This window comes from Lampetra fluviatilis, chromosome 37 (genome assembly GCF_964198595.1).
Source record: "Lampetra fluviatilis chromosome 37, kcLamFluv1.1, whole genome shotgun sequence".
Lineage (NCBI taxonomy): Eukaryota > Metazoa > Chordata > Hyperoartia > Petromyzontiformes > Petromyzontidae > Lampetra > Lampetra fluviatilis.
The window spans coordinates 8,603,098-8,616,476 of record NC_136311.1 but is presented as its reverse complement, the minus strand read 5'-3'; the positions used below and the strand labels follow the sequence as shown (position 1 = coordinate 8,616,476).

Sequence of the window (13,379 nt, the reverse complement as noted above, 5' to 3'; positions counted from 1 at the left end):
TGTTGCAGTCGAAACGTCGTGATAATTTTATTTTTAATATTTTTATTCTTTTATTGTTTCCCTTCTACGTGACTTTACCGAAAGAACCAAGAATATGAATCCCTGCAGTCACGAAAGCTTTAAATCAAAATTTTAGTCGACCTTGTTGAGATTTTGGTTGTGGGTCCGTATCGCTCAAGGCAGTGTCACCTCATGGCACACACTGGCAGGGCACATTTCAAAATCTTTGGCCACTCACGGCTGCATAAAACCCTCGATAATTACTCTGGCACGCAAAGCGTGAAGATACTTTGCAATCCCTCCATGGCACTTCAACTAATTAGCATTCAAACTAATTCCCTGCCTGTGTGCACACTTAATTGAGTCCTGCGGATTTATGCCTGGCTCACCGACGTGCTTGCCCAAAAAGAAGCATTTCACCGACTCATTTGTAAGCATCGAGTTTTATTTTTTATTGCACCGCTTTTCATTTTTTTTTTATTGTGAGCAAGCAATGTACCTCTTTTAAACAAAAAATGTAACAGTTTGACTGGAACCGTCGAGGCCCATGCGGCCAGCTTTCCTGCTTGTTGGGTGCTGTGTGAAACGTTTACGATGGGGGGGGGGGAAAGTGCATAATGTAAAGTACAACGCTCAACTTTGTTAAGCTGTGCTGTTTTAAGCCGTTTTATAAGCTCGTTGCAAATCCTGCACTGCACATTGTGCAAAATTGTTTAAATGTTAAAAGCAGTTTTCTAATTTGCATTACGTTAATGTATCATGTGTATCTTGTAAATGTGTAATGTGTGTTTGGAGCAGTGGGATGGTACGTTGCCACACTGCCCTATGATCCCAGTATCCTGAGTTGAATTCGTGGGCCATGGCCATTACTAGCAATCGGTACCAGTGTCTGATGTGGAAATCCCCAAGATGCACTCAGCCTAATAAGAGTACTTGGCATGGTGTGCCGACACTAGGACTGGGGAAAACAACATCTTTATCAGTCTCTTTATTTACCCTGGAGAAATCCAAAACAAAGGCGGATGGTGCATTGTACTGGCCCCACAGCGTCTCGTGTGTATGTTGGCCTTGAAAGGTTCTTACCAACAGCGCACAGTCTAAGCGGGATTGTGCAGTGTCACAGAATGTCTTAATGACTCCCTGCGTGCGTGGCCACCAACGTAGAAGACCCATGATGTGGGCACGAATGCAGTGGTGGAGCGTCGTGGCGTTAGCATGCGCCGCTGTCCGTCATGCAGCGGGCATGTACAAGAGCACGTGCTGATGGCAGGCAATAAGGCGGCACCTGCGTCCGTGAGGTGCCATTCAGCAGGTGCTGTGCTCGCCAGGCCTGTGGCAGTTCTGCTTAACGCTGCACGGCTGTGACTCCCAGCCTGCAGCAGTGTGCACCTTAATACACACGGATAGGGGCTGTTTTCCACTCACCCAGGCATAGCAACGAGCAGCTACTTTACAATCTCCTCTCGATATGTATATTCCAAAGTAAAGGCACACTGAGGTACTATATATATGCTAAACTATTTGAAGCAATTTTTTGTTTATTTTATCGGGTAAGGTCCACTGAGCTATGTTAACTCTTTTTCAGAAGTGACCTGGCCACAAATGATAGCTCAACGAAGTGGCTTATCACGTGGAAATTTATAGCAGCCAAATACTCTTAAATGCCGTGTTGATTCTAAATGTGGAGGGATAATAACTGGAGGACCCAGGGAAAAATCCACGCAGCCACGGGGAGAACATGCAAACTAGAAATATACAAGCATCAGGGTCGGCATCGAACCCATATATATAGCTGCAGATATATATCGCTGTAGCTGCTCTCGCCAATGTTCTACAAATATTGGGGCAATAATATGCACGGTCAGCACGTTGCAGACAATTGTGAGGTCGACATGTTGCCCAGACTATTATTCTTAATTATAATTTTTGGCATTTTGTGTATGTTCATACGTACCGAAAACGAGATCTTACATTTTGAAGCATTGTTTAACATGACATTGTTATGGGTGCACGTGAAAACCCATTTGTCTTTCCGTCTCTGCCCTCATGAAGAGCACTTGGAAGTGAGGTGCGTGCTGATTACCCGCCCCGTATTTTAAATAATTTGTCATGATCTGGGGTCACGATTCGATTCAAGAATTCTCCCGTCATGTGCCCAGCTCCATGGTCGGCTCCCAGCATGCACCACTCATCCTCGCGCACAGGGTGTCCCACATTGTCCTGTGTTATCCCCATCTTATTCCGTACCATTGAAAACACGAATTCACATCATCAAAGCATTCACTTTTAGCTGTTGTCCAGAGGGTCAGTATGCATCACAGTTATTCATTCTCATGATAAGAGATAACCCTCCAGCACATTCTGTGTGACATTCTTTTCACGATCGGTACTTGTACCAGCCGAGGTCATGGCCTCTAATATACACAAAATAGGCAAACCAAACACAACCCGAGATGATGCACTGTGGCAGTGCTCCTAAAAGTGACTTTAAATGATTTCTTTCTCATCAACAGAGGTTCAAACGCACGTCGTTTGTGCGATACACAGCCTGGGCAATTCGGGGGTTTAGCAGTTCATCCATTAATCCACTAAAATCAGTTCGCATGCTCAGGATACATCAATTCATGCTGTGAGGATAATTATTTTTCCTATGTTGTATGTAATACGTCGATTTGACCCCTTGTAGTCACTTGAGGTGCGACAGTGTGCCAATAAGATTTGAGTCTTCTTGGTTCTTTCGGTAAAGTCACGTATAAGGGAAATAATAAAATAATAAAACAGTAAGTAATAAAAAATTATAATTACATAATAATTATATTTGAGTCTTGCCTTTCAATGCAAAATCGTGACAACTTATGGAATTGCAAGGGTGAGCAGCTAGAAAATAGATGTTTTGCTTTGGGTTGCATTTTCCTCTAAGACGTGGCAGTTGATTGATTCAGCCATGCCAGTCCTCTGGTGCCAAATAAAAAAAAAATATCACACCTGTTTGATCTGCATATAAAAGCAGCCTCGAAATTGACTTCCTCAACACCCTGAAACAAAACTTCATCCCACCACTCGTCCTAAAGCGGTGGCTTTGTGTTAAACAGCGTTGCATACTTTTTCGTTCCAGTGCACCACTGTTTACATTGCTGCGATTCATAAATCTGACGAGTTGTAATTCTGCCATGTGGAGTGTGAGGATGAATGGGCACTCTGTCTCCCTTCGCCATGTGCTGGGGTTTTCTAACTCGTGTGGAAACCGGCCCAGACGTGCGACCCATCCTGAAAGCGCAAGTTTAAAGCACACTGCCGCAATGCCCCACACACACACACACCTCCCTTGCACTGGCGTCTCTGGCGAATGATTTAAGCAGCAGCGGCAGAAGAGATATTCTGGTTATTTGAAGCTGGTGAGAGCAAGGGTGAGCTGGGGTCTCAAGCAATAAGTAAATATATTTTTTTATACTTCCACACCTTTGGTAAGTGTACGTGCGCATGCAAGCAGCGCGTGCATCAGATGTAAGCTCGTGTGGGCTTTGGGGACAAGGGAATCAGTGTTTGCGTTTTTTTTCCCTAAAATGTTCAGAGCTTCAGATGCAGTTGTATTAATCAATGATTTGATGGTGCATGTTCTATATATATTAAACATTTTCACTTTGTTCAACCAAGCATTTTTCTCACGAAACGTTGTGTTTGATGACTATGATAATCACATGCTGCCACCAAGATGTAACGATAAATAGATCGTCGATTGAAATCACTTCTTACACTCGTGATATATGCATCAAATTGTGCAAGTTTTACGATGTATGCAAATTGTGTGCAAATCTTGTGCTATTCATTTAGTCGAATGGAGCAAACAAAACTCTTTTCAAAGAGGGAGAATATGGATAAGACTGTATAAACGAGACAAAATGTATTCTCGAATAGAATTGTAATGGTTAATGGAAGCGCTAAGGTGGGGGTGATGGGGGAAATCTATAAGAGTTGTCTCTGCCGAACATGATAAATGGACCAGCAGTTCAGTTGCTCAGAGCAAAACACATAAATAACCACCTGAATACTGTGCAAAGGAGTTTGATTAAATGCAACTGTGGGGTAATTCAGGAGACCCAAAGAGAAACACATTGAGAAAATTGGTTCTGAAATCATTACAATCACAAACCAAGTAGCCTTTTGAAAAGAACTGGACAGAAAGGTTATGGGAAACCATTTGGGAGACGCATAACAGAACCATAAAAAATAGGCGATGGAGAAACAGAATTGTAGCTTAACAAGAACATGGCCATTGACCCCAGCATTGTAAGCCTGCCATTCAGCAAGTGGTTTGAAAATGGCTAATAAGCACAATAGTTCACCATTCCTTGTGTGCACTGCATCGTGAATGTCCTGTGTGCAGTGTGACTGCCACCGGGATGTGTCGTGTTGGCTGTGTTCGAGGCTTCCAGTAAAGCACAGTGAGTTTGTCCGACTTGCTATGGTGAGCAATGTGGTTGCCTTTTAATGATATCGACAACTGCGGCTTGCTCAGGGGCAGTGGACAGTGGAGGGGCGCGTGAACTATTCAGATATTGACGGATGAGATGTAGCATTTGGCTTAGGCAGTCCAAACCCTGCCACCGTTATTTTCAGTCACGCTTTTCACGCAACCTTTAATACAGTATGTGTAAAGTTTGTGCTGATCATTTCAGCACCTTGGACAGTTTTACGAAACAGTTTTGGAACGATTTGTGCTCGACCTTTGCAAGTCCGAGCACACATTTATTTTGAGGCTGAAAATATATGCATGGCTGAGGTTCAACAGACGCGCGCACTGCTTTAGTTCGCAAAATATTCCAGCATCTTTTTTGCGGCATTTATCTCTCTACCGTCGCCAACTCGCCGAGTTTTAATCTTGTAGGAGATGCCGGCCTTTCGTTGGAATGTGTTAGATCTCTTGAGTGCGAGTTGAGCATAAATCAGATCACATCACTTCTCCACTCAAAGGGTTTCTTACATGGCCATCTCACGTAATTTTTGTTTATTATGCCCGTTTCTGTACCATATATTATAGTGCTGCTATTTTTGGTGTATGTACTCAATAGACCAGGTGAAAAAAATGAGCTCAAAAGAATGTTAATAGTTGTATTATTTAACTATTGCATTTGCAATTTTGTGTATTTGTTCAAATAAGAGAAAAAATGTTTTCACGATGAATGCCTGTTCATAGTTAACTTGGGTAATTATTACAAATAATTATGGACAGTTGTGTGTGTTTGGTCATGTTTTTCCAAAGGCGTTCGTTCATGAGTGGCCGACGTAGGGCATTATACTTTTTGTATTCACGTGTAGCTCTTGTTGACTGCTATGGCCAAACCATTGGGCCCACGGCTGCATTGAACACATTCACAGCAAGACAATTCATTGGAGGCGTAAAAATACATCGATTCATTGCTATCGATTCTGTGTAAGAATGTTTTATTTCGATTTGTATATGTTGTATGTAATCATTTTACGTAAGCTCTACAGCCACTAGTGGCCGCTAAACGAACCACATTGGAATAAAAAGATTCCTCAATCGAATCGCGACTGAAAAGTGACGGTCCGCCGATCGCCGGAGGTGCATCATTACACCTTTTGAATATACATTCTGTAATTCCAGTGTTATTTTCATTGCAATGTTTCACTTTGTTTTAAGAATTCAAGAGCAAACATGTATGTGTGAGTTTGTGCAAGCATAACATGTGGCTCGCTTATCCGATGTTTTTCGTTAAGAGCATTTGGATAAAAGTGTGTGGAAACACCTCCAAATAGCATAGCACACTGTGATGGATACTTTAATGCAACGCTCGGGTTGTATAAGCAGTACAGTAAACACAATATCTTCGGTGTTGTGGCAAAATGCAATGGCATATACTCGTATAATTTGAGTATTCTTAGGTTTTTTTTATTTTTTTATTTTCATTAATTTTGATGTTTTACCTACGTGACTTTACCGAAAAAACCTAAGAATATGATGCCTTGCAGTCACGAAAGCTTCAAATCTAGAAGTATAATTTGAGCTTAACGCGTAAGGGTGAAACAAGTGAGACTCGGTCAATGACCTCACTCCGAATCACGTGAGACGTTTATCAATCATCAGGCGCGTACGGCATGTAACAACTTAATTTGCATTTGAGGGGAGGCAAATTGTTGAACTCAGAAAGATGTTACTCGGGTTTGGGAAATCTTGTCCGAGATCATTGTAAGGTTGTGCAACTTCCAATCACTGTTTATATGAAGTGTTTCGTATGCACTTAAGTGTTTGTGTGCGTTTGAGTTACGTTAAATAGCTGTTGGACAGCAGAGATCTAATGGAATGATTTAACATTCAAATAAAAAAAGTGAATTGTGTTAACCTGCCTCTTATACCCATCAAAGTTTGTTTTCAGTGTGGTGGAAATATCTCTGGGCTTGTGTCCAGGCTTACACGGTGGAATCCCAATTCCTACCCGAAAATTTTCGGATGGACGTCAACTTAGGTGGAATCGATATAATCAGCTCGTGTGCAGGTTGCCAGGTGTTATCTTCTTGGTTCTTTCGGTAAAGTCACGTAGAAGGGAAGTAATAAAAAAATAAAACAATATTATATTATATTATTATGTTTTATTTTTATTATTGTATTACTTCCCTTCTACGTGACTTTACCGAAAGAACCAAGAAGATGAATCCCTGCAGTCACGAAAGCTTTAAATCGAAATTTATGCCAGGTGTTATGTTGGCGGATGCTTTGGGCACAGCAGCCTTCATCCAGCGGTGGATTGAACATGGCTGGGTGGCTAAAGCGCAGCAAGATTGGCACAGTAGGGGGCACAGGTGGTGCATCAGCCACTCATCTCGGTCATCTCGGTCAGTCGACCCGTGGCACCTGCAGGGTCTGCCCCGTGATTTCCTGCTGCCCGCAGGCGTTCGACCCTTCACGTGGCCTCAAGGTGCACCTAGCCTGGCACAGGCGTCGTGATGACGTCACCGCCAATAAGTGACGATTGGCGGTTGTTGGTGGGGGGGTGATGGTGGGGGGTGGGGGTGATGGGGGGGGTGATGGTGGGGGGTGGGGGTGGTGGGGGGGTGATGGTGGGGGGGGGTGAGAGGGGTGTTGGCAAAATCACGAGCCGGTGATGGTGGGGGGTGGTGGGGGGGTGATGGTGGGGGGTGGGGGTGGTGGGGGGGGTGGTGGGGGGGGTGGTGGGGGGGGGTGATGGTGGGGGGTGGGGGTGGTGCGGGGGGGTGATGGTGGGGGGGGGTGAGAGGGGTGTTGACAAAATCACGAGCCGTCTCACGTGACGACCTCCGAGCCAATCGCGGAGCACGTGACGCGAGTCCCCCCCCCCTGGCCAATGAGAGCGGCGCGAGGCGGAAGTTGTCGACTGCTGCTCGCGTCGCCTGAGGTCGCGGCCTCCTCTCGGCGGCAGCGGCGGCTCCGAGTCTCGTGAGTTCCTCAGAGAGACCGAGACGACTCGAGGGGAGGGAGGGAGACAGCCCCAGTGTGGGCCAGCGCCTCTCGCGATCGCGTCTGAGAGGAGGGGGGGTGGGCTCGCGTCTCCGGTGAGCATCGCGCGCCGCGCGGATAAACTCACTGGGCCGCAATCCCTTTAACACAACACTACCACTAAGTAGCACTAAGTAACACTACCACTAGCCATACCATTTACTAACACTAGCACTAACCATACCACTAACACTACCACTATCTAACAATACCACTAACACTACCACTAACCATACCACTAACTAACACTACCACTAACTAACACTACCACTAACTAACACTACCACTAACCATACCACTAACACAACCACGAGCCATACCACTGGAGCGTCATAGCTATCATCGGATTCCCCCAGTGTAAATACATATTCAGATTCTGACTAACACTGCCACTAACTAACCCCTAACACTAACCCCTAACACTAACCCCTAACACTAACCCCTAACACTAACCCAATCACGAGCTAACGCTTACCCCTCGCTCCTCTTTAATCCTCACCGTAACCAAAAGCCTTTTCAGTGTTGAAGTTGGCTTCCATTGGCAGTGACTCAATTCTCCCATGTTGACATTCGTTTGTTGAAGACATGCTATTGACTTTTCACAATGCGATACTCGTTTTGAACGAGACGTAGAAGAATGGTGATGATGATGATGAGATTAAGCTACCGTGCATGGTGGTGGTATGGACGATGACTGAGTGGGTAAATGGTGATGTGGTTGATAGTGATATATTCGCAGTGATGTTGATGACGTTAAATTCAAGCAACTCGACTCCATCTAAAGGTCATGGGGGAGGAGGGGGGGGAGGGTTAAATCCCAGCCAGGGATCAACCATAGCCATCGTCTTCATCATCCACAATCAATCGAATGGGGGGGGGGTACCACTTTGTGAGAAGTCAACAGTGTTTGTCCTATGGGTGTTACTGACGCCCCCAATGAATGGGGAATTTCCAGCGCCAATCTACCTATGAGTGCCACCCAGAGCTTATATTAGTGTCCGAGCACATGCACTGTACTGTACATTGACTTTTGACTGAACACGTTGATAGCATCACTACGGTATCATTATTTGCTGTAGTTGATGAACACTCGTGTTTAGTGTCGGTTAGCTGAGATTCGTCTCTTAGAGGAGTCCTCTGAGGGCACCGATTTCACTTGCCAGGGTCGACTCAAATCCAACCCGTCATTATTGATCTTTTAAAAAATGATATTACGATTGTTTACCCGGGAAAAGATTCACCGAGTCAAGAGTTCGGCCAAGTTTCCCAACATCATATTCATCACGCTATGACATCATACAATCCAAGTAGGATTTATAAAGCATCTAAATATATTATAAGCAATTTAGTATTTTATTTTACCAGGTAAGGCCCATTGAGCTCCATAACTATTTTTCAGAAGCGACCTGGCCACACACGATAGCTCAACGAAGTGGCTTCTCACTTGGACATTTGTAGCAGCCAAATACTCGAAATGCATGTATCTAAATGTGGAGGGAAAACCAGAGGACCCGGAGAAAAATCCACGTGACCACGGGGAGAACATGCAAACTCCAAATATTCAGGTGTCAGGGTCAGGATTGAACCCACGGACCACCTGTATACTAGGTGAGGTAGTTAACACCTCGCCACCAAAATAATCCTCATTCCCACCATTGTCATCTACCATCAGTTCCCTCCCTGCCATCATTCACGAAATTATCCTTATTATCCTCACCAATGCTGTCATAAACATCGCTATTATCTTCCACACATCACACAACACCCTTATTGTCATCTTCATTCTCGCTGTCATCTTCCTCACCATTTCCTACCATCATTCACTCTGTCATGCAATAATTTATTTCAGCTGTGGGTCTGTCCAGAAAACATTTCCGGACCCGGCACACCACATACAGCAGTATACACCACGATGTAACTACGTCTAATTGTCAAGTGCCTATTGTAGTCGACCAGGTATGAGGGAATATTTATTGGGAATTTAAGCCCTCCTGTCATTTTTTCTAGATTTGAAGCTTTAGTGACTGCAAGGATTCATATTTTTAGGTTTTTTCGGTCAAGTCACGTAGGTAAACATTTTTAATTAATAAAAGTAAAATAAAAATCTCCTGTCATCACCACTCACACCACCATTGTCCTTACCATTCTCATGATTAACACAGTCTTCATCGTAATCAAGATCGATAACTGCACACGTTTTAGATAGCTTAGCGATGGGCATCATCCCGTTGGACGCGAACTGAAATTGTATAAATGTGAATACTTTATATGGGAGACTCATTGAGCCTGCACTCTCAGCCCTCAACCCAGCGTTAAGGCCGTGGGCTTTCCAGATGTCATTTCGCTGTTGGACAGACTGCGTACTTTTCACGCATTGTCAGCGTTGATCGCTGATGTGTGAGCACACAACTGAGCGCAAGGGAAGTTTGTAGATGCTGTAGTTGCTCTTTTTGACCAGGAAATTGTGCACCGAGACCACACACGTCTCTTTAATAATAGCCTCGTAGAAGTATTGAGAGTGCCACTTACAAACTCCAAAGGAGCTCGTTCATCAATACGTGACTTCACGTTGATTTCATGAAATCAGTTGTGATGTCCAGTAGAACATAATGCGGAAAGTCGGTTGTTTACATGTTCTGCATCTAGATTTGAAGTGATATGCTCTGGTATTCATGGGGCTTTTCTTCGTGATCTGCTTTCCTCCCACAAGAGTTGTCAGTGATGAACATGTATTAAATACCTTACATTTCAAAAGCAGATGCTTTCTTTGTGCCTGCCAACTCAACGCACACTTATTGGTGGTGTTTAATATTACAAACTGCACGTGGGGTTTCTGACTGCATGTGTCTTCACGTTTGGAAAACTTAATTAAATATTCTACCGTTAGTTCAGTTGAAACAACCTTTCACCTGTAAGTCACTGATAATGGAGCGATATCTGGGTAAGCCACCTGTGTAAACATGGTCACATTTGAATGCATAATAACCTAGACGCTTTGCCCTGGGTTAATGAACCTTGTCAATAATCTATCGATTATAGCCACAGCAACTGCACAGTCCTATGTTGTTGTTTTTCCAGGATTTTTCTGTTGCGTGTAGTCACTTTAAGATGTTTCTTGTTCATGTTTTTGTTTTGTTGCGGTTGCACCCGAGTCAAGAGCCGCATGGCTCACAGGGTTATACCAAATAAATGAAAAAAAACTGAAAATGATTCGGTTGAGGCCACAAAATGCATATCTGCAAAAAAAGTGCCTGGTGTATGAGTTAGGGTTTTTTTTTACGATGCACGGAGCACTATGCATGTCAGTGTATTGTATAATTCACAAGGGTCGTTACAAACGAGTATTGGGAGATGCGAATCTCTATTGTTCCTGAACTCGTGTTGGATAGTCCATATTAAAACTAAACTATAGAGTATTCTTTGGGTCTTTCGGTAAAGCCACGTAGATAGAAAAATATAAAAAAATATCACGATGTTTCGATCGTAACACAAGCAATCATCATCATCAGGTTAAAACATATAGCGGGAGAGCTATTGAGGCAGGAAAGAAAAAAAGACCCAAAGAATATGAATTCCTGCAGTCAAGAAAGCTTTAAGTCTAAACTATAGAGTATTACCTTGATTGGAACATCTTCTCTATATGGCCACCACTGTTAAGTTCCCACAAAAGTGGGTCTTTTATCGACCCTCAAGGAATGATGATGATGATGATGGACTGAGTTGACCCCTGGAGATTTCATATTCTGAGAGGCATATGAGATGTTACTATCCTAACTGATGTCTACTGCCGTATTCATAGCAGTAGCTATGAAATAAATACAATGATAATAGTTCTTACCTTGTCCCAGGCTGTCTAACGCAAATTTCTAAATTGTGAATGAACAAAAATATACATGAAAGTTACAGCCACGCATGTCACCAGGACTTTAATTCGGTGTTGTTCATTGCAAGGCCCGTGGGCCACTGGCAGCTCTTGGTGGCCTTTAGTGTGTGGCCTCTTGACGTACGGCCCCTGACAATATACGCAAATGTGAAAACACCCCATCGTGCTGTCAAACCCCAATGGTTTCAAATGTGGTGGTGGTGGCCCTGACATTGATGATATCTTATCGGCGAAAGTGGCCCCCCTCTGAAAATTTGTGAAGAACACTGCTTTAAATGCGGGTTTTGAGGTTAGCTGGGCATGTCCACCCCTGATGAAGGTTTGAAGTCAGACTTGACTGAAGATGGTCTCGCTCTGAACTGCGTAATCCCCGTGCTCCATCCGAGATGGACTCCTTTTCCAGAGTACAAAGAAATATTTCATGATCATGCCTTTGAAACTGTTCTGGAATCTGATGATGAGAGTGGGTGCTTTGTTTTGCTTCTCTGCCTGCCCTCGTTCCATTACATGTGCCTAGGCGCGACGGACAGGAGTGACGGTGTGTGCCTGCGGGAGAGACTGAAGGCGCGCGTGGTTGTGTGGGAATGCAGGGGTGTCGAAAATGAGTGTCCGCACGGTGCGCAAGGGCATTCACGTGGACCAGTCGGAGCTTCTGTGCAAGAAGGGATGCGGTTACTATGGCAACCCGGCGTGGCAGGGCTTCTGCTCCAAGTGCTGGCGCGAGGAGTACAACAAAGCGCGCCAGAGGCAGATCCAGGAGGATCGCGAGCTCGCCGAGAGGTCTGCGGGAACCCACAGCTACAGCAGGCACTGCAGTCGCACCCACTGGGTTCTGTCAGACAGTAGACGCCTCCGATCGCAATGCATGCCTCGTGCTACTTTCACATACCCTCGCGACATTTTTAGCCTCGGGTGTTTTCGGATAGAGTGCTCGACGAGCGTGTCAGCCTTCCCTCAATGCACCCAAAGCCTTCCATTAAGGAAAGGATGTGGAGGCTGCTCGATGTCCCCTTGAGCATTGAGGGGCTGTATGGGCGGATCCAAGCTGGGATAGTAAGACTGCCCGCTTTTTCTTGCTGTATAGTTAAAGGTGTCTCGGAAAGACTGCTTCATAAACCTTATTGTGTCCTGAAACAATCTACTCCAAAAACAAATCTGGGTTCACTCTTATCAGTGCAGTTTGCAGTTCCTGTAGTTTGGCTCTTGACTGTCAGGAAACCTATAAATGAGCCTCATGGTTGCCCCAGGGACCTGCAGGCTCAACATGGAAACCTCTTCTGAAGCTCGTTTTTGGCCGGGGCAGTATTCTCTGCCGTAAGCGATGCTCAGTGGATTTCGCACCGCTATGATGACGACATGCTTGTTGCTTGTCCAGTGGTGACGCATTTGAATCGAGGTTCGAACGATGTTGCGGCCCATGCGAAACTGATCAAGACGTGCAGCCAGCATTGCTTCGTGCAACATTATTGCATTAAAGTGACACCGCTAAACCTCATCGAGAGGTCGCGCGCAGTCGCGATGGCCGGACCTGTGTCGTGATCCGTGCGCCGTGCCGTGTCGCAGGCTCCAGCGAGAGGAGGATGAGGCGTACGCCGGCAACCCCAGCGGCAGCTCCCAGCCCATCACGTTCGCCAAGTTCGAGGAGAAGAAAACCCAGGAAAAGACGAGCAAGGTCAACACTGTCAAGAAGTTCTTCTCGGCTTCCAAGACCCCGCCAAAGAAAGGTTTTTGACTCTCGTCGCATTGAACTCGAAATTACATTTTTGTCATTTAATACAGGGGTTCTTGAAAAAAATGTGAACGCTTCTGAGAATTTGCAACAATACCACAAGAAATGTGCCTCCAGGCTTTGGAGACCACCTGGAGAAGATTCCAGGCACATGTTGACAATGATGGCGAACAAGTGTAGACTCATACTTTTTGAAGCTATTAACATACTTTTGTTATCATGTTACAGTGTATTATCATCTGTTCTTTTTCCATTAAAAACGATAGTCCCATATA

General features: G+C 44.8%; 1 protein-coding gene across 4 annotated transcripts in view; it reads left to right on the top strand.

The window, feature by feature from the left end:
- Positions 1-4,443: 4,443 nt before the first annotated feature.
- The window catches only part of RABGEF1 (RAB guanine nucleotide exchange factor 1), a 30,190-nt gene continuing 21,254 nt past the window's right edge, over positions 4,444-13,379 (top strand). The window contains exons 1-3 of one of the 4 annotated variants that reach the window (XM_078873761.1): positions 4,444-4,465; positions 11,966-12,182; positions 12,939-13,099. In XM_078873761.1, coding sequence (XP_078729887.1) covers positions 11,977-12,182; positions 12,939-13,099 — 367 coding nt within the window. In that variant the 5' untranslated portion in view covers positions 4,444-4,465; positions 11,966-11,976. Of the gene's footprint in view, positions 4,466-7,377; positions 7,549-11,965; positions 12,183-12,938; positions 13,100-13,379 lie in introns of those variants that run through there. The other 3 variants (XM_078873759.1, XM_078873762.1, XM_078873760.1) reach the window with 3 other exon arrangements.